The 27,215-nt window shown below is 38.6% G+C and overlaps 1 protein-coding gene across 1 annotated transcript in view; it reads left to right on the top strand.

Annotated features, from left to right (window-relative positions):
• OVCH1 (ovochymase 1) overlaps positions 1 to 26,810 on the top strand; it is a 63,814-nt gene extending 37,004 nt beyond the window's left edge. The window contains exons 17-25 of the mRNA XM_047867284.1: positions 2,659 to 2,731; positions 3,406 to 3,601; positions 7,198 to 7,349; positions 14,587 to 14,743; positions 15,077 to 15,172; positions 18,991 to 19,215; positions 24,405 to 24,530; positions 25,727 to 25,862; positions 26,663 to 26,810. Of these exons, the coding sequence (XP_047723240.1) occupies positions 2,659 to 2,731; positions 3,406 to 3,601; positions 7,198 to 7,349; positions 14,587 to 14,743; positions 15,077 to 15,172; positions 18,991 to 19,215; positions 24,405 to 24,530; positions 25,727 to 25,862; positions 26,663 to 26,810 (1,309 nt within the window). The remainder of the gene's footprint in view (positions 1 to 2,658; positions 2,732 to 3,405; positions 3,602 to 7,197; positions 7,350 to 14,586; positions 14,744 to 15,076; positions 15,173 to 18,990; positions 19,216 to 24,404; positions 24,531 to 25,726; positions 25,863 to 26,662) is intronic.
• Positions 26,811 to 27,215: the final 405 nt, after the last annotated feature.

The raw sequence follows: 27,215 nt of genomic DNA, 5'->3' as shown, positions 1-27,215 counted from the left end.
GCTGCTATAAACATATTGATATAAACATTTTGATAGTGCTGCTATAAGTGTCGATAGTGCTGCTATAAACATGAGGGTGCATGTGTCTCTACAAAACAGCACACCTGTATCCCTTGGATAAATACCTAGTAGTGCAATTGCTGGGCCATAGGGTAGTTATAGTTTTAATTTTTTGAGGACCCTCCATACTGTTTTCCAGAGTGGCTGCACCAGCTTGCATTCCCACAATTTCCTACTAATATTTAAGCACACGGTCTATTTTATAGTATTTGTATATACCATATATATTATTTTTTGCACAAAACATTGTGCCTTATATTTATAATGATACAGAAAATTTCTGTGTGCCTTATTTTTTCTTTAACTCTTCATAGTTGCCCGACTTATTTTGCCAGAGAAATGTCTTTTTGAAGCTATTCCTTGGAGTATATGGCTCTTTACACCAGAAGTGTTTGATAGGCCAGAGTAACAAAATTGGTATGTTCCACTCATACTCTGCCTTTGTGGGAACTCTGCAGTGGATTCCTTCATGGACTTGTTTCTCCCGGATCATCTTCATTGACTTGGTAGACACCCAGGGCCCCATCCTCTGTTGAAGGGGGCTTCCACATATCCAAATCCATTGATAAGGGAAGTTTGCCATGGGGGATAAGCCAGCTGGGGAGATCTGCAAAGTGTGGGAGCTGAAGTAGACATCATTTTTGCTGAAGGGCACTAGGTGCCAGCCTATTTCACAGTGTTGGGTAGCACTCCAAAGACATTAAGGATAACAGCAACACTGGACCACCTCCCATGGCTTCGCTGGCACTGGTTGCTCTTAATATTAGTTTATTAGTTCTCAAACTTTAGCATAAACCAGAATCACCTGGAGGGTTGCTGAATCTGTAAGTCTGGTGTGCAGCCTCAACATTTGTGTTTGTAAGAAGTTCCCAGGTAATGTTCCACAGTTAGGGAAAATTGGTATTTTTCTTTTGCTGACTTCACACTGGTCTTTGTACTCATTTGGGAGTTTTACTGTAGGGAACTAAATTCACTTTGCAATTCTACATTGGAATCTTTCAGTCTTAAAGACTAAATTTTTCTTAAAGACCTAAATTTTTTCAGTTTCAGCCACTTTTTTTTTCTGTAATTCAGCAGTAATTATTTCTTCTCCCAAAGCAGTAGTGGCATATGTCCCATTGTTGGCTTGGGGCTAAGACCCTAAGGATATAAGAAATGAAATTTGATTGTGCGCAAGGGGGGAGATAGGATGGAGAAATCCATCAGTTGCTACTTAGAGCTATTATCCTACTGTTGGAAAAACTCAGACTCTGTTCCCTCATAACATGTATGTTGTTCTGTCATAACAATTTTTTATACAGTGTTCTACCAAATTAAAGGAAATTTGATGACTGTGCACATAAAACTTCACTAGAAGTTGTGATCTACATTATCAACTATACCATGATTTTTATAATTTCATTCCTTTGTGCACGCTATCCTCTATCTAAAGAAGTAGAGTGGCTTTAGAAAATAAGTTTCTTTACTATCAAGTAATAATTTAGAGGGTGACTTTGAAAATAAAGTTTAATCCTTCAGTTAGAGTGCATGGCAGATAATAACACTGATAATGGCTACCATTATGGAGTCATTACCATCTGGAAGGTATTTGCCAAGCACTTTACCTGAGTAGGCTCCTTTAATAAGTCATATTGAAACACATGAATAAGTCAGACTCATCATGCAAGGAATTGAAATGAACATGGTTAAGACTAGACAGAAGATGCCCATGTATATGAAGAAACTTTTCCTTTGAATAAAGCGTATTGAAAAAATAATTTCAATAACCTTGCATTTCCTAAGTAAAAAAGTAAATTTTGGAAAATTAAAGAATCTCCAAGCTGAAGTGATAATATTTGTGACAATTGAGGGACTCTTTCCTCACATATTTCTTCAGCTGAAAATCTTGATGTGGCAGATTAATGGATATTGATTTAAACTTTTTTAAAACATCCTTTTGAAATATACCAAAAGGGTGCAAATGTCAAGTTTATAGTTAGAGGAATTTTCACAAAGGTAGAACCCACGTGACTAGTACCCACATCAAAAGACAAAATATTGCCAACACCCAGCAGCTCCCTATGTTTCTTCCAATCATCATCTCCCCAAAATAATCCCATAGGTGCCATAGGTGAGTTTTACCTGTTTTGTGAACTGATAAATTTTTTAACCTCTGTTCCATTAATTCTGGTGATTTGCTAAAAGAAAACAATTTGAGATGTATTCCTGTAGGATAATGTTTGGCTACTTTTAACAGTAAAACATAGGCCAGAAGCTATCTCATTATGTATTCTTAATATCACTGTGAAATGAAAGTAAGCTATAGTTTTTCTTTTTAACTTTTCAACTTAAAAATAGTGTTTGGTGATATTTGGTAGGGGCTCCAAGGTCATTTTATTGCCAAAATAAAGGGGCGGGATGCATCATTAAGAACTCTACAGGTAGATCAGGAGGTGTGGTGTACCTTCCCAGGCAGGAGATCACACAAAGGCACCAGACAGGGGAATAGTGGCATTTGGCTGAGCTAAACACAGTGCGTGTTGGTAGAGCCCCATGGGGTTAGATCAAATGGTAAAAAAAATGACTCCTCATGTCAAACTTTTCTTGTTCTTTCTCCAGGAAAAATAATCCACTCTTCTGGACCATTGTTGCTGGGGACCATGACAGAACCCTGAAGGAATCAACTGAGCAGGTGAGAAATGTTTTGAAGGGTCATTCTGCCTCTATCCTAAGTGTTATTACATGCTGGGGAATACCTTTAGCTAAAATATGTAATTAGGTACCCATCTCCTAGTGTCCCTCTACAGTTACCGGATGTATCAACATTTAAAGATACGATCTGTGGAGCCCCTGGGTGGCTCAGTTGGTTAAGCCTCCAACTTCAGTTCAGGTCATGATCTCACGGTTTGTGAGTTGGAGTCCTGTGTCGGGCTCTGTGCTGACAGCTCAGAGCCTGGAGCCCACTTTGGATTCTGTGTCTTCCTTTCCCTCTGCTCCTCCCCTGCTCATGCTCTCTCTCTCCTTCAAAAATAAACGTTCAAAAAAAATTTTTTTAATAAAAAACATAAAGATATAATCTGAGCTCACGATTACAGCAGAGAATTAAGTGAGGCAGGTCAGGAAATGTAAATTCAAGTCCGTGTACACAGGTCCACATAGCCTGCTTTCTCCAGGACTGTCCTCAGAAAGTTCATGGCCTCCTGCAAATTACAAACACAGATTGCCCTTTTCAATTCAGTACAGAGCCACCTTCATTGCTGATGCATGGCAATACAGAGATTGAAGGTTTATTTTGGACTATTATGCAAAGAAGTAGTTTGACTCATTGACTTTATCTTGTAATTCGCTTGCTCACCACTGATACAGGTGAGAAGGGCCAAGCACGTTGTGGTGCATGAAGACTTTGATAGCCGGAGCTTTGACTCTGACATCGCCCTAATACAACTGAGCTCTCCTCTGGCGTTCAACTCCGTCGTGAGGCCGGCGTGTCTCCCAGAAAGCACGGAGCCACTCTTTTCCTCTGATATCTGTGCTGTGACTGGATGGGGAAGCATTAGTGAAGGTGAATATTTTACTTTTGCATAAAAATTATTGCCAGTTGCTAATTTAAAAAACTTGGCATGGAAATGATGTCAAGCAATACCTGCTTTAGCCTTTCTTCTCTCTGAAAGATAGAACCCATGTTTTATTTAGTCATAGGTGATTAGAGAATGAACTGTTTTATAGTTTTCCTTCAGGGTGACTTATTATAGGGACGTTAGATCTGTAAAGAGCAAAATAATACGTTTCTTTGTCTTTGCAAGCCATATGTTCCATGTCCCAGTTATCCAACTCTGCCATTGTAGTGCAAAGCAGCCATAGACATACACATCTAACAGAATGGATGTGGTCGTGTTCCAGTAGAAGTTTATTTATGAAATTTAAATAAAAAATTTTTAATGTTTATTTGTTTTTGAAGGAGAGAGACAGAGTGTGAGCAGGGAGAGGCAGAGAGAGAGGGAGACCCAGAATCTGAAGCAGGCTCCAGGCTCTGAGCTGTCAGCACAGAGCCTGATGCGGGGCTTGAACCCACAAACCGCAAGATCATGACCTGAGCTGAAGTCAGATGCTCAACCGACTGAGCCACCCAGGCGCCCCTGATTTAAATTTAAATTTCATATAATACTCATGTGTCATGAAATATTACTCTGGGGCTTTTTAGAAGCCATTTCAAAGTGTACACATCATTACGAAGAGGTCTGGGGATGGGGCTGGCACAGAACTGGTCTGCTGGCTGTGGTTTGCTGACTGCTGGTCTAGATCGTAGAGTTCTTAAAGCCACAGCAAAATACTGGCAGATCTGAACGTGTTGATGTTTGCGTTTTGCTTCTTTCCACTGTAGAAGATGGTTTCCTTGTACATTTTCCTTGTGTTTGTGTGTCATTTATTTGGGATCTGCTTGTCTGTGAGCATAGCTTTACTGTGCCACCTGCAGCCACTCTGCATGTTCCTCAAACCTGCCCAACCACCAGATGAGGAGGTTTTATCCTCCCTGTGTTGTAAATGAGGATATTATAGCTCAAGAGATTTAAGTCACTTGCTAAGATCCCATAACTAGTACTTATCAAAGCTAGGATTTAAAATCAGCGTGGTTCTCCTCTTGCACTGTTGGTGGGAATGCAAATTGGTGCAGCCACTCTGGAAAACAGTGTGGAGGTTCCTCAGAAAATTAAAAATAGACCTACCCTATTAAATTAAAAATATGACCCAGCAATAGCACTGCTAGGAATTTACCCAAGGGATACAGGAGTACTGATGCATAGGGGCACTTGTACCCCAATGTTTATAGCAGCACTCTCAACAATAGCCAAATTATGGAAAGAGCCTAAATGTCCATCAACTGATGAATGGATAAAGAAATTGTGGTTTATATACACAATGGAGTACTACATGGCAATGAGAAAGAACAAAATATGGCCCTTTGTAGCAACGTGGATGGAACTGCAGAGTGTGATGCTAAGTGAAATAAGCCATACAGAGAAAGACAGATACCATATGTTTTCACTCTTATGTGGGTCCTGAGAAACTTAACAGAAACCCATGGGGGAGGGGAAGGAAAAAAAAAAAGGTTAGAGTGGGAGAGAGAGCCAAAGCATAAGAGACTCTTCAAAACTGAGAACAAACTGAGGGTTGATGGGGGTGGGAGGGAGGGGAGGGTGGGTGATGGGTATTGAGGAGGGCACCTTTTGGGATGAGCACTGGGTGTTGTATGGAAACCAATCTGACAATAAATTCCATATATTGAAAAAAAAAGCAAAAAAAATAAAATAAAAATCAGCGTGGTTCAGCTGATACTCTTCGGTGCTTTTTCTTTTTTCTTTTTTCTTTTTTTTTACATTTAGAATAAAGTCTGAACTGCTAGCCTGACTTGGAAAACTCTGTGATTTGGCCTCCACTTACCTCTCCAACTTCCTTTCCTCCTTGTGTCCGCTTCAGGCATTGTGGCCTTCTTTCTTCCTCTTCAGCACAAGACCTGTTCTGCTTTCTGAAGCTTGGAACACTCTTGCTTCAGTCTCCTCCCAGCTGCCTCCTCATCCTTCTGCTCACAGCTCAGAACGGCACACCCTCCTCCGATCACTTTGCTGCCTCAGGACTGCCCTTCCGTCACATTTGCACCACCCAGTTTTATCATTTCATCACACACGATTGTGCTTTGACGTTAGTGTATGTAATCATTCTCCACATCTCATCCGTTAGAGTGGAAGCCTCGTGGCGGCAGGTGCCTAATTCTGCACTCTCCTCCAGGGCTACCGATGCACCTAGCATAGAGTAAATGCTCAGTAAATTTTTTTTTGACTGACTGGCTTCCAAGACCTTGAATAAATGTGCCCATTGTCTGACGCCTTCAACCGTCACCACCTCCGTGACCACCAGACAAGTGAAAGGCACTTACTTACAGTCTTATGAAAGGCGAGTTCATTCTTTCAATCTGAGAGAAAATGAGTTCTTAATTTTAAGAAACGGTAAAGACCAGTGGCAGGAATGGTTCCTAAAAAGAGGATTTCAAAAATCATTCAATTTATTTATGTATTAGATTGATACATTAAAAAGCACAAGCTTTAGTTAGAGTCCAACCTAGGCTTAAGTGCTAGTTTTGCCCCACATGTGCTGTGAGATCAGATTTTCAAAACTCTTGTGTTTTTTTTCATGTGTGAGGTCAACGTGATCATATATGTGAACAACCCACCTCACAATGTTGTATTATTGGGTTGGAGTAATATTAAGGTACTGTACAAATATAAGGTACTTGCTAATACTAAGCTTTTTTAAAATTAGCCATGAATCCAAAGTGATAGAATAAGTCCTGCAGAATACATGTTAATACAGTTCTGCCTGAGGGTCAGTTATGAGAAGTATTGTAGTGTTCATTGTTAGCCTTATAGCCTTCATTTTAGTCCTTTATAAAATTTTTTTAATGTTTATTTTTGAGAGAGAGACAGACACAGAGCATGAGCAGGAGAGGAACAGAGAAAGAGAGAGAGAGAGAGACAGAATCCAAAGCAGCCTCCAGGCTCTGAGCTGTCAGCACAGAGCCCGACGCAGGACTCAAACCCACGAACTGGGATATCATGACCTGAGCTGAAGTTGGATGCTTAACCGACTGAATCACGCAAGCACCACCATTTTTAGTCCTTTCAAATTGGAGTTGAGATTAGTCTCAGTGACAATAGAGGAAAAGGGGATATGATTTTGGTTTATATTAGGAAGTCTTATAAATATGTTCTCACATTTATAATATATTTTTATCTGTAAATATACCATTTAAAATATATAATCATATACATCCTATACAACACCAATTCATATCTTGCTGAATTTTTCTTTCTGAATTTTTGTGTAACCATGTTTGAAACAGTAACTTTTAAATCAAAAATAAACTAGAAAAAAATGCTTCTGGTTTTGTTCTTTTGATAATGTATTCCTTTACCAAAATGCCACATTTGGGAAATAAAGGCACCCTATGTGACACACATTTTTTTATTAACATCAGCTCAGGCCAAACTGAGTGATTGCAATTACATTACTGCAAAGGAAGTCTGAAATTAAATATGTCTTTTTAACATAATGTGTTGTTTACTTCATTAAGAAGCTGTATTTCTGAATCTGCTTCTTAAACAGGTGGCGGCCTCGCAAGGCGCTTGCAGCAGATTCAGGTGCTTGTGTTACAAAGAGAGGTCTGTGAACACGCTTACCGCTCTCACCCAGGAGGGATCACAGAGAGGATGATCTGTGCTGGCTTTGCAACCTCTGCAGGGAAGGATTTCTGTCAGGTGAGACGACTCTGATTTTGCAAAGGAAGATCCAGGGTCATCTGATGGAGACTCTCCTTAGGAGACATGCTCAGAACCACAGGTAACCATTACAGCCTGTGCCTGATAGCATCACACCACACCCTTCCAGGAACGCCAGTAGGACAGTGGGAAGAGGGAGTTCCTGACTCCACACTTGCTGAGATGGAGAGAGGGCCAGAAAGCAGGTGGGGCCCGAGGAGCCCATGAGAACACAGGGGACAGCAGCACTGCTAACTGGCCTGCAAGAAGGAAGATGTGCTCGGAGAGATGTAAGGCTGTGGGAAAAGAGGAACAAGCAGAGAAGGATTCTAAGTCAGTGTATCCTACTTATGAGTTAAGGTTTTTAGTTTTTTAATTTATTTTATGTTTTAAACCTTTTTTTTCTTCAGTGTTTTTATTTACTCTGGAGAGGGAGAGAGGGAGAGCATGCACAGGGGAGAGGCAGAAGGAGGGGGACAGGAGATCAAGCGGGCTTCGAGTGCTGTCAGCGCAGAGCCTGATGTGGAGCTCAAACTCATGAATCCTGAGATGATGATCTGAGCCAAAGTTGGATGCTTAACCAACTGAACCACCCAGGTGCCCTGTTTTTTTTTTTTTTTTACTGTTTTGAATTAATATTAATATCTCCTATGTACTCACTCTTAATTTTCAGATTAAAATAAAATAATCGTGAAGAAAATGAGAAACTTTGAACAAGTGTTATTCATACGTAGTGGAAAACAAATCACAAAACAATAGTTTAATTTCAGTGATATTTAGAGGCAAAAGCAGTGCAGATATATATTAACATGTCAGTTGCACAAGCATGCTATTGGCAAGTTCAAATCAGCTAAGAGGAAGACAGAATGTGGACAAATGGACTGTAAAACATCAGCTTTAATATCCAAGAAGCAACTTGAGGAATGTGACTTTAGACATACAACCAAAAAGGATTTCTAATGGTCTGTAGCCCACCTTCAGTATTCAGTCTGGATTTGAGGCAACCCACTGATGGGAAAGTTGGGGGTCTGCAGGGAAGATGTACTTCTCCGGGTCTGTCATTTCATACTGGTCTAGAGTGCAGAGGGAAGAGAGGATATGTCTCTAGTCTGTGCTGCTTTTTGATAGTCTTTCCCCTTAATCAAGAAACATGAACCAATGGGAGAAAACTGGGTGTTAATCTAGATGGAAGTCTTTCCATGTGAAAATGTGAGGTGAAAAGGAAGAAAGTTCCCTCTTAACACTGAGTATCAACGGATGGTAGTTAAACACTTTTGTGGTGGCAAGTGCTACTTAGATTCTGTTTTCGAAAAAAATTTTTTTTGAGTGTTTTAATTCGCATTCCCCAGAAGCAGACCCTGAGACAAGGATTCAGGTACAATGGTCTGTTTAGGAAGTGCAGCTATCCCTGGTCAGAAAGTCTGGAGGGCAGTATAGGGAAGGGAAGGCAGGAAATGGAAGGTGTGCTATTAAGTCGGTTCCCACAGTAAGGGGACTGAGCTTGATCCTGCAGCAATGCAAAATACAGCACGTGTGGTCCCATCCGAGGGGTGAGGGAGCCGGACTTGCTCAGAGTCATAGCTCCAGGGCTGCTGGGGGAGGAGTCTGTTAATTCCTCAGGACTTTGCACACTTCTGACCTATCTCATGGATGCAGTGGAGGAGAGGAACAGCCCTCAGGCACAGGGCCAAGATGGCGACTGGAAAACTTGAGAAATATGGGAAGGGCACTCACAATGTCTGCCAGAGGACAGAAATGCCATGTTATAAAAATCAAATAGAACAGTACTCTGAATGAATGCATTTATTCTTCCCCTTTTGAGGGATGGTTTTCCTCTGTGCTTTGAATCAAGGAAATCACAAATGGTTTCTTTGTCTCTGTCATGTTTGACAGTATCTGACATTAAGGGAACATCTTATTCTGTATCAAGAGAGCAAAGGAGAACTAGGGAGGGAATTAGGTCCATGTCAGAGGTGACCCAAATATTGTGGCCTCGGTGGGCATGTATTTCAGCTACATCAAACTGTCACTTTGCATCATGACTGAATTTGCTGCCAATACAAGGGGAGGAAAATAGAGGAGTTGAGATTCTGGCTAATAAGTGGGACTAGTTAAGAACACTAAATTACTAGCAAGATGATTGCAGAAACGTTGATGATATGGACTCAAGCATTTCTATCAGGTAGTTGATTTTTACCCTCCTGTGTGTGCTCAGAGGTAATGGACCTACTAATGTGATTTCTCATCCAGGAAGGTGAGCTAGAATGTTGGACTGCAGAGACGCGGACTTTCAGTGACGCAGTGTAGAATCCTGTGCTTCTCCGCTCACAACACATCTTAGATAGTTTTTAAAATTTCAAATTCTTTGACCTGCAAAGTCATCTCTGTCCTCACAGAGTGGTGTATGTCCTGTTCCTGCTGATTTTCCAATCTCTTTCATACTTCTCTTGCTGACATACTTCAGCCACACTGATTCCTTTCTGACCACACAACTTGCCTAACTTGGGGCCTTAGCCCAGATATCAATTCTGCATAAAATGCTATTCTTCCTGGTTTTTGAAAACCCGGCTTCTTCTCATCTTTCATGTATCCACTCAGATGTTATCGAAACTACATGCACGTACACGTGCATGTAAGCATGCACAAATACCTGCCTTTATTCTCTACTATTCTAAATATTTTCTTTATAGCTGTTATCACCATCTAATTTGTTGATACTCTCTCTTGCTCCGAATGCCTAGTTCACAATAGGCACTGAATATTTTTTTCAAATAAATAGATACCATTTGCTGATTGAATATTTACTGTATGATAGGCCCTGTGATAGGTATGGGAAATAAAAGATAAATTAGGCTCTGGAATGTTTGTAATTGCCTGAAAAATTGTGTATTTGGTATGTATTGGTACTGCATGAGTAAGTTATTTAAGGAAAAAACCTGACTTGACACATCAGACCGTTTCAAACTCGAAGGGGGTCATCAGTATATATAACCTTGTTTCATAAGGAAAAAAATTAGGCTGAGAGAAAATGTTCATTGCTCTACATTATAGGCTAGGGAATCTATCTCCCTATTCCCACTTTAGGATTTCTTCTGTGAGATTCTTCATAGAAAATAAACTGCTATATCAAATATATCATCAACTCAGTTTATTTTATGAGGAGACAAAGGATTTAGTTTGATTCTAAGTACATTTGTGTCAAAAAAAAAAAAAAGAGGGGCGCCTGGATGTCTCAGTCAATTAAGTGGCCGACCTCTGCTCAGGTCTTTTTTTTTTAAATTTTTTTTTTAACGTTTTTATTTACTTTTGAGACAGAGAGAGACAGAGCATGAAAGGGGGAGGGTCAGAGAGAGAGGGAGACACAGAATCTGAAACAGGCTCCAGGCTTCCAGCAGTCAGCACAGAGCCCGACGCGGGGCACGAACTCACATACCGCAAGAATGTGACCTGAGCCAAAGTCGGAGGCTCAACCGACTGAGCCACCCAGGCGCCCCATCAGGTCTTGATTTAATGGTTTGTGAGTTTGAGAACCTCATCAGGCTCTTCACTGACAGTGCTCGCTCTCTCCCCCTCCCCTATTTGTGCATTCTCTTTCTCTCTCTCTCCCTCAAAATAAATAATTTTTTTAAAAAAGAGGGGCTGATTGAAAATTAGACTTTCTTAAGATGAAAATCTGTTTTAAGGCTTTTTTTTTTACAGCTTTTTTGAGCTATAATTGACATATAGCATTGTGTAAGTTCAGATGTGTAACGTGATGATTTGAAGCAGTTGTGTATTGTGAAATGCTTACCACAGTAGAGTTAGTCAAAACCTCCATTACTTCATATAATTACTATTTCTTTCTTGTGAGAACACTTAAGATCTACTTTCTTAGCAACTTTGAAATATATAGTATTGTTAACCATAGTCACCATGTTGTACATTAGATCCTTGGAATTGTTCATCTTATCACTGGAAGTTTGTACCCTTTGACCAAGATCTCCCCATTTTCCTTACTCCCCTACCCTTGGTAACTATTCATTCTACTCTTGGTTTCTTTGAGTTTAGCTTTTATACATGTAAGTGATATCCTACAGTATTTGTCTTTTGCTGTCTGACTTTTCACTTAGCATAATGTCCTCAAAGACCATACATGTTGTCACAAATGGAAGGATTTCTTTTGCTCTCATGGATGAATAATATTCCATTAAATATATATATAATATATATTATATATATATAATATATATTATATTTTTTATCCATTCATCCTTTGATAGAAAAATAGGTTGTTTTCATATCTTGGCTAGTGAATAAAACTGCAATAAATGTGGGAGTGCAGATACCTCTTTGATAACCTGTTTTTCTTTCCTTTGGATATATACCCAGAAGTGGATCATATGGTAGTTAATTTTTAATTTTTTGAGTAATGTTTATATTATTTTCCATAATAATATTCCAATTTACATTCCTACCAACAGTGCAAAAGGGTTCTCTTTCTCCACATCCTGGCCAACATTTTTTGCCTTATCTTTTTGATGATAGCTATTCTAACAAGTGTGAGGTGATATCTCATTGTAGTTTTGATTTGCATTTCCCTGATGATCATTGATGCTGGGCATCTTTTCATGTACCTATTGCTCCTCTGTATGTCTTCTTTGGAAAAATGCCTGTTCAGATCCTCTGCCCATTTTTTTTTAGTTGGCATGGTTTTTGTTATCAATTTGTATGAGTTCTTTATATATTTTAGATATTAACCCTTTATCAGATACATGGTTTGCAAATATTTTTTGCCATCTCATAGGTTGCCTTTTCATTTTTGTTGATTGTTTCTTCTGATGTTTAGAAGCATTTTAGTTTTATGTAGGTCCACTTAATTGATTCTTGCTTTTGCTGCTTGTGCTTTTGGTTTCATATCCCCCCCCCAAAAAAAAAATTAAAAATTGTTGCCAAGACCAATATCAAGGACATTTTACCCTATGTTTTCTTCTACAGGTTCTCTGATTTGTAGCTTTATGTTTCAGTCTTTAGTCCATTTCAAGTTAATTTTTTGTGAGTGGTGTACAATAGGCTTATTTTTCTGCTTATGGCTGTCCAGTTTTCCCAACATCATTTGTTGAAGAGATTATCCTTTCCTCAGGGAGTATTCTTTGCTCCTTTGGAAAATATTAGTTGACTGGATATGTGAGGGTTTTTCTGGGCTCATGAGTCTATCCCATTTGTCTATGTGTCTGTTTTTATGCCAGTACTATAGTATGCTGACTACTATAGATTTGTAACTTATTTTTGAAATCAGGAAGTGTGATGCCTCCAGCTTTGTTCTTTCTTAGGATTGCTTTGGCTATTTAGGGTCTTTGGTGGACCATATGAATTTTAGGATTATTTTTTCTATTTCTGTGAAAAATGTCATTGAAATTTTGAAATGGACTGTATTGAATCTATAGATGGCTTTGTTTAGTATGGACACAATATTAATTTTTCTAATCGTGAACATGGGAATATGTTTTCCATTTGTGTCTTTATCAGTTTCTTTCATCAAAGTCTTACAGTCTTCAGTGTAGAGATCTTTGACCTTTTTGGTTACATTTATTCCTAAGTATTTTATTTTGTGATGCTTTTGTATGCAGGATTGTTTCCTTTACTGTTTTATTTCTTTTTTTTTCAAGTTTTAATTTAAATTCTAGTTACTTTTAACATACAATGGGGTATTGGTTTGAAGTGTAGAATTTAGTGATTCAAAACTTACAACATCCTATGCTCATAACAATTGTCTTCCTTAATCCCCTGTTTATTTCTTTTTCATATGTTATTACTGTGTAGTGACACAACAATTTCTGTATGTTTACTTTGTATCCTGAAACTTCACTATATTTATTGATTAGTGCTAACAGCTTTGTTTGTATGTTTTTAGTTCTCACAGTTTTTTGATGGAGTCTTTAGGATTTCCTTAGGCCATATCATCTGCAAATAAAGACCATGTTACTTCTTCCTTCCTGATTTACTCCTTCCTTCCTTTTATTTTTCTTGCCTGTATGCCCCACCTAGGACTTCCAATACTATATAGAATAGGAATGGTGAGAGTAGGCACCCTTGTTTTGTTTCTAATCTTACAGGAAAAGCTTCCAACCTCTCATTATCAAGTGTGAGGTTAGCTATGGCTTTGTTATATATGACCTTTATCATGTTGAGATATGCTCTATCTATACCTAATTCGTTGAGGGTTTTTAGCATGAAAAGATGTTGCATTTTGTCAAATACATTGTCTGTACTATTGGGATAGTAATATGATTTTAAAACTTTCATTCAATGTGGTGTATCATAGTCATTGATTTGTGTATGTTGAACTATCCTTGCATCACTGGAATAAATCCCATTTGATCATGGTGTATGAGTCTTTTAATATGCTGTGGAATTCAGTTTGCTAGTATTTTATTGAGGATTTTTGTTTTTATGTTCATCAGGGATATTGACCTTTAGTTTTCTTCTCTTGTAATGTCCTTATCTGGGATTGGTATCAGGGTAATTCTAACCGCATGAAATGAGTTTTAGAGTGTTCCCTCCTCTTCAGTTTTTGGGAAGAGTTTGAGGATTGAAGTTAATTGTTCTTCTTTTTTAAAAGTTTATTTATTTTGAGAGAGACAGAGACAGTGCGAGTATGGGAGGGGCAGAGAGTAAGAGAGAATCCCAAGGAGGCTCTGCGCTGCAGTACAGAGCTTGACACAAGGCCAGACCTCATGAAACCGTGGGATCATGACCTGAGCCAAATAACAAGTCGGACACTTAACCAACTGAGCCACCCAGACACTCTTGAAGTTAATTCTTCTTTAAATGTTTAGTAGATTCACCACTGAAGTCATCTGGTCCTGAGCTGTACTTTTGTTGGAATGTTTTTGATTAGTGATTCAATCTCCTTGCTCATATTGGTCTATTCTGATTTGTCTAATTCCTCATGATTTGGTCTTCGTAGTTTGTATGTTTGTAGGAATTAATCTACTTGTTCCAGGTTATCCAATTTCTTGGTGTATAGCTATTCATAATAGTCTTATAATTCTTTGTATTTCTGTGGTATCAGTTGTAATATCTCCTCTCTCATTTGTGATTTTGAGTTTACTCTAAGGTATACAAATTGACAAAGTATTAATATTTTTGAATTAAAGAAATGTGTTAGCAATAAATTATTGGCTATTCCAGTTCCAAAATTGAATGCAGGAACTCTGATTAAAGCAGTTTTCTAGAACACATTTTCTTGGTGTTTCAGGGAGACTCTGGTGGGCCATTAGTATGTCGACATGATAAAGGTCCTTTTGTCCTGTATGGTATTGTCAGCTGGGGAGCTGGCTGTGCCCAAACAAGGAAACCAGATGTATTTGCCAGGGTGAGTGTCTTCTTGGACTGGATCCAATCCAAAATCAAAGGTAAATATTTTTCAGATATTATGGAAATATTTCCTCTTTCTTTAGAGTGGGTTTGCGAGAAGGATGAGTGTGGTAGAAATCAGTGTGACGAAAGAAAAAAAAACAAAAAGTAGTATTTCATTTATTATAGTTTCTAAAACATGTAAAATGCACATTAAAATTCTGTGTGAATACATTCTCCTTGGGCAGAGTGATAGTAAAAGTGACTTTTCCTGAGGCAGCTTTAATCCTAGGTTTGCATTTCTCTTTTGACAGAAGCTATTTTACCATAGGTATATTTTGTTTCCAGGCTCTCATATTTATTTCTTTTTAACATGTTCTCTCCAGGTACAGGTCCTGCTTCACTTCGGATAAATAATGAAAGAAAAACCTTAACAAGACAACAGTTGCCACCACCCACACCTTCAATAGACAATGAGTCTGGACCAGGTAATAGATGTTTATCTTAGCCTATTATGCAGCTAGTAAGAATTTCGCAAAAAATATTGCATGTCTGGGTTTACTAATTTTCTTTGGAACAGGATAAGCCCTGTGTTTTCATTCTGGATGGTAGTTTAAGCTGAATGAGAGGCGTGTTGTTACTATGACCGTCTGGGTTTCTTCTCTACCCCACAGATAACAGCTGTTGCAGGTTAAAAAAAAGATCGTGTGGCTGTGAACGAGTGCCTGAATTTTGGAGACATGCAAAGAAGTATTCTGACCTCTGATCTATTTATTTCTTTTTTTTTTTCATTTTTTTTAAATTTATTTTTGGGACAGAGAGAGACAGAGCATGAACGGGGGAGGGGCAGAGAGAGAGGGAGACACAGAATCGGAAACAGGCTCCAGGCTCTGAGCCATCAGCCCAGAGCCCGACGCGGGGCTCAAACTCACGGACCGCGAGATCGTGACCTGGCTGAAGTCGGACGCTTAACCGACTGCGCCACCCAGGCGCCCCTGATCTATTTATTTCTACATAAACAAAGGTCCTTAGATTTTCAGGTATCTTGCTAGGTGAAGACTCTGGATATGAGATAACCACAGCCAGCATCAGTGTCAGTCACTCTTAATTTTCCCACAGTTGTCAGTGTCTGTTTGCTAATGGGATTTATATTTTTAGTTAAAATCAAACTGCAGCTGGAGAATTAGGAGTCTGTAATAGAGTTGTAGGGAGATGAAAGTTCTATGATACCATCATCCTTGGTTTCCAGGTGGTCACAGTCTCTTCTTTCTCACCCATCTCTGCCTCCATCCACCCAACATGGAGTCAACCCCAGTAGAGAACTAGGAAGAGGTGGAGAAGACTGAAAAGGATACAAGAGAGGGAGGGATAGCTGGAGTGATGATCTTCAGGAGGAGAAAGGAGATGAGATCTGGTGCTCAGCAGGGGAGGTTGGCCTCAGGAGTAAAGTGTAGTTCACCCATAGCTGCTGAATGGAAGGCAGAATACTCATGCTGGTGTGTGGGTACAGGTGGCAGGACAGGAGCTTCTGGCAGTTTTCTAATTGCTTCTATGTTCTTAGAAGACAAAACAGGGTTATGGAAGATGGTTTGAGGGGTTTTCAGGGGAAAAAAGGGGAAGTATGAAAATAGTTCTCTAAAAAAGTGACAAAGTATGTGGACTAGGAGAATGTAGTAGGATTGCTAGGAAACATAAAAGTTTCTGAGATTAACAATCATGAATTTAGGGGAAACTGGCCAGTTAGCTCAATTGTATGTTTTCTTCCAGAGACACAGAGGGTTAGCACATAGGTGCAGAACAGGTAGAGAGTAGACTCAATTCAGAGCGGATTTTCCCAAGTGTATAAGTGGGTATGCAAGTGTATAAGGGAATTGAACGCATGTAGGAGGAAGGGATTAAAATGATATATTGTTGGAATTTATACTAGGAAAAGAGTGAATGAGGGTGAGAGATGAAATAGGGACAAAGAAAAGGTGGTTGGGTAGATGAATTGCAAGTCTCAAAAGATGGAAGGAGTGCTGGAAGTTGCTGCGAAGATAGAAGTTTGTGGATGGAGAAAGCAGTGCTTGAAATCGAGATTAGAGAAGGCTTGGAATTATTTCTGGGGACTGGGTCTCTAGGGGCTGACCACTGGGGTGTATAGCTGAGGTTGGGTGGAGAACAAGATCATTGGAAGAAGTTGAAAAATTGAGAAGCTTCAGTGCTCGACTCATCATCAGTATGGCTAGTGAACTCAGCAAGATTTATGGCAGGAATAGCGGTGGAGAAAATGACTGCTAAAATCTTCTAGGAGTAAGGCGGAGTAACCAGCTCTGGGTGGTACAGTCTGACAAGACGAGGATCAGAGTCCTATGTAGATTAAAAGTCATCTGGAATTGGGGTTGAGATGGAGAGAAGACTTAGGTCCAAGATCCTAAAATCTAATGATTTCGATGGTTTGAGTTAAATGAACAGTGTTAATCAGTGCCTAAGTGAACACATGTCAAGCACTTAGAACAGAGATGGCATGACGAATTTTAACAGTCAACAAATGGTGGCCATAGTGACCAACCAATGTATTTGTTGAACTGTTCCACATAGGCTATTAGAAAGTGAACATTGTTGGGGTGCTTGGCCGGCTTAGTTGGTAGAGCACACAACTCTTGATCTCAGTGCTATGAGCTTGAGCCCCACAATGGATGTAGAGATTACTTAAAATCTTAAAAAAACCAATATGTTAAAATGTAGCAAAGATGTTTCCCATTTGTAGATATTCAGAAATACATATGCATGTTATTGGAAGTTTTACATATGGCAAGTTATTGTTTTGTTTTAATTCTGTGAGTATTCTATGAGACAAATGTTTGGACTATCCTATCTTTAACATCACCCACTCCCACCACTTGCTTTTTACACAAGGGAGTTGTTAGCCCATTTATAAAAAGAAGTGACTGATTGGGAATTCATGACATTATATGATTTGATTTCTTTTCCAGGCATATTTGTCATAGAGGATTCATGGGGACAAGAAAAATGATTGAAAGACATGTTGGGGCCAGACTCTGAAAGACAGTGCAAGCTGTAAAATTTTAGTTGCTTTGAGAAAGGAAAGAACTTAATTCTTTTGTTTCATACACTATCTTGGATTTGAGGGCATGATGGGGAAAAGATTAGAGACCAGGAAATCAGTTAGGTTACTCTTAAATCAGAGTAGATCTATAAATATCTAAATTATATCATAGTAGCCATATAAATGAAAAGGAGAATTTGCAAAGAAATAACAGAGGACTAGGCAATTGAATAGAATCTTGAATTCTTGTAGCATTTCATTTCCCTTCTTGAATTTCTGTCATTCTTCATTTCTACTATTCATAAAAGTATATTTATGTAAATCACCTCAGTTAGGTTAATTTCTCTAGGGAAAAGCATATATAATAATGCATGTACTAATTAATATTCATACATTAAAATGTGTTTATTTGAATACAGAGTATTTCAGTTTGTAGTTGCTCCAAGGATTTTTGTCAAGGGAATAGACAAAGGGGAAAAAGGAAAAGTCAAGGGTGTAACCTGAAGAAGCAGCAGCCGATTGCAGCATCAGGAGGCCAAGTGTATCCCTGGAGATCCAAAGGTGCCCTTCGACTTCAGAATAAATTGAAGAAGTGAGAGACATTCAAATGTAGTCAGCTAATCCTCCTTTTTTTTTTTTAATCTCAGTCACAAATTCTATGAATGTAATCATTTGTCCTAGCAAGATTAATGCCTAGTGAGGGGATGCCTGGATGGCTCAGTTGGTTAAGTGGCCAACTTCATCTCAGGTCATGATCTCACAGTTAATGAGTTTGAGTCCCGCGTTGGGTTCTGAGTTTGGAGCCTGCTTCAGATTCAGTGTCTCCCTCTCTCTCTGCCCCTCCCCTGCTCACATTCTCTGTCTCTCTCTCAAATAAACATTTAAAAATGTAAAAAAGAAGAGATTAATGCTCAGTGAAATTAGTGAAGCTTTAGGAACAGACCTTCAGTTGCATCTCAAAGAAAAAAAGAAATGAAAACTTGGTAGAAGTAGAGAGTGCATATCCATTGTGCATCTTCTAAGGCATTTAAAAGATTCAGTGAAAAAAAATTTTGAATAGTAATGATTTGAATTCTACTCCTACAATCTCATTTCAAGAAAATAGAACACATTAAATGGGATGATAATTTTTATCCAAGGACATGTAACAGAGTAATAAAGTTTTAATTTTCTTCTTGCAAGCCTACATTTTTTGTTTGTGATAAAACCTCACTTTGTTTATGTTGGTCCCTGGTGTCTGTGTGCTCTGAATTGTAGGTTGTTATTCTGAAGTGGAGCTAGAAGAGCCCAGAGGCTTTTTTTCAACTCCAAGATATCCACTGGATTATAGAGGAAAACTGGAATGTTCCTGGGTGCTCAGAATTTCACCTAGCAGTATGGCAAAAATTACGGTTGAATATCTGTCACTCCCTGGGTCTCCAATATGTCCAGATTCAGTTATGACTATTTATGAAGAAAGCCACAGTAAGAGAAGGGTGTCAGGTAATCCTTACTAGCATTTAAACTTTGTGCTGGAGCCTTTTCTATATAGGCAGCTTACAATCAAGAGAGCTTGGCTTGGGTAACAATACCACCAAAATGTTGATGATATTTGTAATAGGCATGCTTTTTTTTTTCAGGCACACTTAATATTATTCATATTGTTATAAAGTCAAAACTTGACTTCACAAAACAGGTGTACTAGGGGTTGAGTCTGAGTATGTGGCTTTGTGTGCATTCAACAAGAAAAAAAATAAGAGCTCAACTTCTTCAAATATACCAGAACCATGCAAGAATTCCAGAAATGTATATGATAGAGGAAGAGTTAAGATGGTTAAAAATCAGATGGGGTAGGTGTTAGATGTCAAAATAAAGCAAAATATATTAAAGACCTTTCTTTATTTTTAATGTTGATTTATTTATTTTGAGAGAGAGAACATGGGGGGAGGAGCAGAATGGGAGGGAGGGAGGGAGGGAGGGAGAGAGAGAGAGAGAGAGAGAGAGAGAGAGAGAGAGAACACGAACACCTTAAGCAGGCTCCGCGCTCAGCACAGAGCCCGACATGGGGCTCGATCCCACAAACTGTAAGATCATGACCTGACCCAGAATCAAGATTTGGACTCCCAACCAACTGAGCCACCCAGATGCCCCTAATCTGGTAGAATTAAAAATATTTGCTAATAATACACCAGCTGTCATTGCATTTCATGTATAGACAAACCTGTTTTGCTCAACAGAACAAAGTTGCTACCTCTTGTTTGTGTAGGTGTGGTAGGCTCTTTGGCTCTTAGTCAAGAGGGAGATGGGAAGGTGCTGGAAGTAATTTGGTTGATGGGGAAGACTGGGAAGAAAATAAGTGTATGCTGTTGTGAGTAGGTATGGTACTCACACATGCCTGCACTGGATGCAGGAGTATGGGGAGACCAAGAAAACTGCTCTGAGGGTGAGACTGTGTTCTTGAGATAGACTCCTAGATTAAATCATTGATCTAGAGGGCACAAACATTTATTAAGGAATCTTTATAAATACTATCTCATTTAGACTGTGGAAAAAGCTATTAACTGGCCTATCCACTTTGTACATTTCTCTCCTGTGATCAGATTGCCTTCCCCATCTGCCTTGATTAAAACAGCTCAAGTTTGGGGTGCCTGGGTGGCTCAGTAGGTTAATCCTCTGACTTTTGATTTTGGCTCAGGTCATGATCTCATGGTTTGTGAGTTTGAGCCCTGCATCAGGCTCTGCACTGTCGGGGTGGAGCCTGCTTGGGATATTCTCTCTCTCCCTCTCTGTCTTTGTCTCTCTTGCTCAAAATAAATAAATAAACTTAAAAAAAAAATAAGCTTAAAAAAAAAGGATCAAGGTCTCCTTATAGCTAGGATGAAATCCAAAATCCCTACCATAGCCTTACCTCCTGCTCCCCAACTTACATGATGAAGTATGCCCATTCTCGCCCCAGGGCCCTTGACCAGCTACTTCTCCTAGCAGTTTAGAGAACTCCTCATCCTGTGTCTCCCCTCAAGTCTTGACTAGAATGACACCTTCTTAATGAGTCCTCCCTTAATTGCTGTCAGTTGCATCACCTCCTACCCCAGTACCTCTTAGTACCCTCCTCAACTTTTTCTTTAGCATTTGCTGTCTTCTAACTACGATTTATTTTTCATGTTTGTGGTTCGTGTTTTCTCTATTGAATGAGGGCTTTCTGAAGGCTAAAACTTTTGTCTCACTTGAAGAATCTCCAGTGCCTCGAATAGTATGTGAGATAGAAGGCAGGGAATGAATGAGTGAAGGAATGGATGATATGTCACCTCCTCAAAGAGGACTTCTCATCTAGAGTAGCACCATTCACTCCCTTCCATAGTCATTTTCCATAGTTCTATTATGCCGATTATTTCATTTGTAGCCATGATCTCTGAAATCCTCTTCTTTATTTACCTGGCTAAAATAAAAGCTCCAGGAAAACAAAGATCTTGCTATTTTGTCCCCTTCTGTATCATCCTAAATTAGTGTCATGCCTCCAGACTTAGCACAAGTGTATACTGCTACATTGCTCTTCAGAAAGGCTAAATCAGTGTTCACTGCCTTTAGCCATATGTGGGAGTATCTTTCACCATGCATATGTATAACTCATGTGATAATTTAGTAGACATTTTTACCATTTTCTTATCACTAATGGAGTTTTATTTTCATATGTTGGTTAGTTATTTGCGTTTTTTACTTATTATCATCTATTTTTGAGGATTATTCTTTTTATTGGTTTATGAACACTATTATACATAGAGACATTTTTCCTTTTGTCGTAAGTTACAAGTACTTATTCCTAAGATTGCCATTTGTCTTTAATTTTTATTCTATGTTGATGGAAACATTTAAAAATTTATTTGTGTATGTGGGCGCTTGGGTGTCTCAGTTGAACGTCCGACTTTGGCTCAGGTCATGATCTCATAGCTCATGACTTTGAGCCCTGCATCAGGCTCTGTGCTGACACCTTAGAGCCTGGAGCCTGCTTTGGATTCTGTGTCTCCCTCTGTCTCTGACCCTCCCCTTCTCTCTCTCTCTCTCCCTGTCTCTCTCAAAATAAATAAACATAAAAAATTTTTAAAGTTTATTTGTTTAAATCCATCTGGGGGTGCCTGGGTGGCTCAGTCGGTTAAGCGTCCGACTTCGGCTCAGGTCGTGATCTCACAGTCCGTGAGTTTGAGCCCCGTGTCGGGCTCTGTGCTGACAGCTCAGAGCCTGGAGCCTGTTTCAGATTCTGTGTATCCCTCTCTCTCTGCCCCTCCCCTATTCATGCTCTGTTTCTCTCTGTCTCAAAAATAAATAAACGTTAAAAAAATTTTTTTTAAATCCATCTGTATATACCTTTGATCTTTGATTTACCACATAGCTTTTATTTATTTATTTATTTATTTATTTATTTATTTATTTATTTTTAAATATTTATTTTGGGAGAGAGGGAGAGTGTGTGCACAAGCGGGGGAGGGGCAGAGAGTGAGGGAGATAGAGAATCCCAAGCAGTCTCCACACTCTGCACTGAGTCGGACATGGGGCTCCAATTCACGAACCGGGAGATCATGACTTGAGCAGAAACCAAGAGTGGGATGCTTAACTGACTGAGCCACCCAGGCGCCCCTATTTTTTTTTTAAAAGTATCTCCATGCCTAGTGTGGAGCCCAATGCGGTGCTTGAACTCATGACCCTGAGATCAAGACCTGAGCTAAGTGTCAGACACTTAACCAACTAATCCATCCAGGCACCCCTCAGAGCTTTTATTTTTGAACACTCATTGTTCATTCTGAGTTCAGAAAAAAAAATTTAATTACAAACTTCTTTAATCCTCCTGAAATGGGTATTTTTCTCATATGATAAAGTGATACTATATCTTTTTCTTTAAGAAAAAGTTATTTTGTCTCCAACTTGTAGCAATCTCTTATACACTGGATTCTTATATAAAAAGAAACATTTTCTGGGAAAACTTACCTTTATCTTTATAACCTATTGAAAACCATGCTTGTCTTTGTTGTGGATTAACTGAGGAAACCCTATAATTTTCCTACCTAGCAGTTCTTTGATATGAAATTGTCAGTTTGAAATTTTTAGAGTAGTTCTGTCTCTTTGGGTGATAGCTAGCAGGTATTACCCCTTATTCAAGCCAGATAGTATTCTTCTGTCTGTAAAATGCTATCTTTTTCCCTGTGGGAGCCAGCAACTCACTCATTCCAGAGGTGCATTTATCTCTACTTGCTACAAATAGGTATTTGATCATTCTTCAAATAGTATTTCAGCATCGTTTACCCTAACCTGTTATGCCATCTAATGTTTTCTGTTCTTTGCTTCTTCTCGGATATAATCTCTTCCCTCTCTTGCTCCACAATTACTTGTGAAGAGAGTCTAGCAAGGACCAGAGACCGACTTTTCTTGGTAGTGAGGTTCAGTAGTGAGAAATATGGACAAAAAGCAAAACAAAACAAAAATCCCTGCCCTTATCAAACTTATATTCTAATGGGGAGTAGATACATAATAATAAAATAAAATATGTATTAAGTAGACAAGCTAGGGGGGAAATGAAATGGAAAAAAAGAGAAGAATCTGGGATGTTGGTACCATACAGTTGTCTGTAGTGTACCCAGAAAATGTCTGTCTGACTTTTAAACAAGCATGATAGAATGATACTGACCTATTCTTAATATAGATGAGTTTGATCCTGAGAAACCCAGGTTCTCTTCACACCGTTTTAAAATGTTTATTTTTTTGTTACAGAGAGAGACAGAGACACAGAGAGAGAGAGCAAGAGGGGCAGGGGCAGAGAGAGAGAAAGCAGGCTCTGAAGCAGGCTCCATGTGCTGACTGCAAAGAGCCCAATGCCAGGCTCGAGCTCACGAACCATGAGATCATGACCTGAGCTGAAGTTGGATGCTTCACCAACTGAGCCATCCACATGTCCCCACACCTTCCTTAATCAGCCCTCTGAATTGTTCTGGAATTATAATTTTCCCTTACATCTTAGACTGAGGTTCTCAAACTAAAGCCATCAAAAGAAGATTAACTATAGAGAAAGAATACATTTTCAGGTAGAAAGTTTTCCATCATGGATCTCTGATAGTGAGATATTTTTATAAGCAGATTACTTTGCTAGAAGAAACATGGCATATCAGTGTCATTTTAAAGATGAAGTAATTTACTCCCTACTGTCCTTTAAGGGAGCAGTATGACCTAGCAGACTATGTTGGATACTGGATTGATGGTCTTGGGTTTAGATCCTGACTCCCCACCATACCAGTCTGACTCTGGGTGAGTCACTTGAGTTCTGGAGCCCTGTTTGCTCATTTTGTTGAGTGGAATAAATTCCTACTTCATTGATAACTAGTAGATAAGTCTTGGGGATCCAATGCATAGTATAGTGAATATAGTCAATATTTGTAGTATAATCATCAAACTTGCTGAGGGACTAGATCTTAATTATTTTCACTACAAAAAAGAAATGGTAATTATGAGAGGTGATAGAGACTATCACTATAATGGCAGACATATTACAATATATAAATGTATCAAATCAGCATGTTGTACACTCTAAATTTACACAATGTTACATGTCAAATATTTCATGAATAAATCCTCTATTTCTCTTAAAATAGAGAAACTGCTAAACATTTTATTTCTTGTGTTTTACTAGATTTGATTTTTTTTTTAACTAGGTGAATTATGTGGAAGAGGGCTTTACCCGATGATTTTCATGAGCTCTGGACCACTGGTGAGGGTGACATTTCGTTCCCTTGTGCAAGGTGCTTTGGGCATAAGTTATATTGTCTTTAGAGTCCAAGGTAGGCTTGGTCATTTTATAAACTTAAAAAGTTAAAAATCAGTGTTTTTCTTTTTAGGAATATTTCAAAGCATATATTGTTTCATAAGAGATGGTGTTTCTGTGGGGAGTTTGTGTTTGAAAGAAAAATCTCTTTAAGCCATCTGAGATTGGTGCAGATTCAAAAGAGAAACTGCTCAGAGGGTAACTTCATTGACTTGTAAATCATCCAGAATTATGATTTCTGGATGTGGCTAAGATACATTCAATTCAAGATGACATTTTTTACTGTGATGTGATTTTATGCCACAGAGGGCCTTTTCTGTGGATCAGAAGGTTAGGGTTCTAACTCTTAGTTGGTTGATTATCTACTTAGAGTTGATTACCAACTCTTAGTTGGTTGGATAATTTATTATCTCTGTATCAGTTTTCTTTATAGTAATATAATAAAAGGTCAGAAAGAGTTTCTAAGGTAAACTACACAAACATGAAATGCTAGCAATATAAATGTAAATGCTATGCAATTCAGAGTTATTAGATTGCATTTTAGAACAAGGTGACTGAAAGCTATTGGCACCAAAAAGTATTGCACCTTTTATCATTGGCACCAAAAAGTATTGCAGAGATAGATTTGGGGAAAAAGTTCAATAAGGAATAAAGAAGAGTGTACATATCATGTGAAAGAGTTTTCCTAAAAAACTTTATTAAGAATGTTGCTTTTGGGGTGCCTGGGTGGCTCAGTAGGTTGAGCATCCGACTTCAGCTCAGGGCATGATCTCACAGTTCATGAGCTTGAGCCCTGCGTTGGACAGTGTGCTGACAGCTTAGAGCCTGGAGCCTGCTTGAGATCCTGTGTCTGCTCTCTCTCTGCCCCTCCCCCACTCATGCTTACTTGCTCTCTCTCTCTCTCTCTCTCTCTCTCTCTCTCAGTAAATAAGTAAATAAACATTAAAGAAAAATAATGTTGCTTTTAGTTGGAACTGTGCAGAGAGCTAGCATCATTTATAGTTTTTCCACGTTATCTTTCATTGACTTAAGTCTACCCCAAGGATAATTTCAAGAAAAGTGCTGCTCTCTGATGGAGACTTTTCAGTGAGGCTAACCACTTCCTGTTAACTTTTTTCTAAAACTGAGAGAAAAAGTGACTGATCTGAAATGGCATATAATAAGCCTCTCAAAAATTAATTTTATTTTCATGGCCTTTTTAAAAATATTTAGGTCCAAAGGGCAGTAAAACTCCCAAACTTCTCCAAAGTTCAAACCAAGAACATGTGGCCACTTATGAGGATGTTATTCTGACTGAACCAGGAGGCATCATACAGATCCCAAGATACTCTCACAGAACCACTATGAGGTGAGGAAGGGATGCTTATTATGTTGAAGGAATGACCACTTGACAAACTGCAACACTTGCTTAATCATTATTTTCCACCTCCTCTCCTTGAAGAATAGCCTTTGAGGTAATCCCTGCTCTAAGGCCTTCAGCATTTAAAAACTGAACATAAGATTATCCCTATACAAAAACTGAATGTAAGATTATCCCTGCTGATAAATTGTGCACTTTCTCAAAAGAAGGGATCGTTTATTAGGTAAAGTGGAAAGTCACATCTCTGTCAAAGAGTTTTGGAGACTGAAATAATGTACATAAAATCTTCTAGAACATATTAGGTACTCAATAAATGATTCTTAAATTGCCAAAATAGAGAACTTTCCTTGAATTAAACAAGAGAATAAATTTAAAGTGTGATGTGAGGAGTGAAGATTGGCATAATATCAATCCTAAGTAAATTTATGTGTTTTAGGGGAGTTTGGGGCAAATTCAGGCAAAAGTAGATCCTTAACTCACAGATTGCCAATTAGAATTTAGAGGAGTACATGTGATTGACCAACCATTTGCCATGATGGGTGAACTTAATTAACGCTTTTGATAAATTAGATATTAGAAATATTTTTTAATTGTTACAGTTTAAAGTAAAAATCTTTCTTTCACCCATGCACAAAGATTGAGTCAGTAACAATGATACATAAAATTCTGAACAAAGTAAATAACAGTATGTGCCGTTTGGAAATCATTCCTGACTTTCTTTTATCAAAGTAAATAACATTATGTTTCATTTGGAAATCATTCCTGACTTTCTTTTATCTGTGCCACAGTTGCCACTGGAAGTTATTAGCCCCTTTAGATCACATCATTCGCCTTGATATTATCAACTTCCAGATGAAGTCGACACCCTTGGCCTGTCAGGGTCATATATGGGTTTATGAAGGATTTGGATCAGGCAAAGAATTAATAGGTAACTAATGTCCCATGAAGAACTGTGTTCTTGATTTTTTATGAAATATTCTCATATTGTTTTGTATTCAGTGTGACTTACAGATGATGTTAATTATGTAGTATTGAAATAGCCTTAGTATTTTTTAGATTTGTAATTGAGATTAAGCTAACGCTCAGATGGAGTTAAAAACAAAACCCAACTATATGCTGCTTACCTGGGTCATACCTAGATTAAATTTGCCCAGAAGTACTGAAAATAAGGGATGGATAGATAAGGGAGTTTTAGGCAATTGAAACACAAGAAATTTAAGACTGTAATATTAATCAGGCAAACTAATTTCCACCAGAAAAGGCATTAAGTGGGTTTATCAATTAGATAGTAGCTGGAAACCTCATTACAGTGGCTTAAATTTATTTTTCTGAAAGAAATAT

Source organism: Prionailurus viverrinus, chromosome B4 (genome assembly GCF_022837055.1).
Source record: "Prionailurus viverrinus isolate Anna chromosome B4, UM_Priviv_1.0, whole genome shotgun sequence".
NCBI classification, from domain to species: Eukaryota; Metazoa; Chordata; class Mammalia; order Carnivora; family Felidae; genus Prionailurus; species Prionailurus viverrinus.
This window is presented reverse-complemented; position numbering and strand designations above follow the sequence as displayed.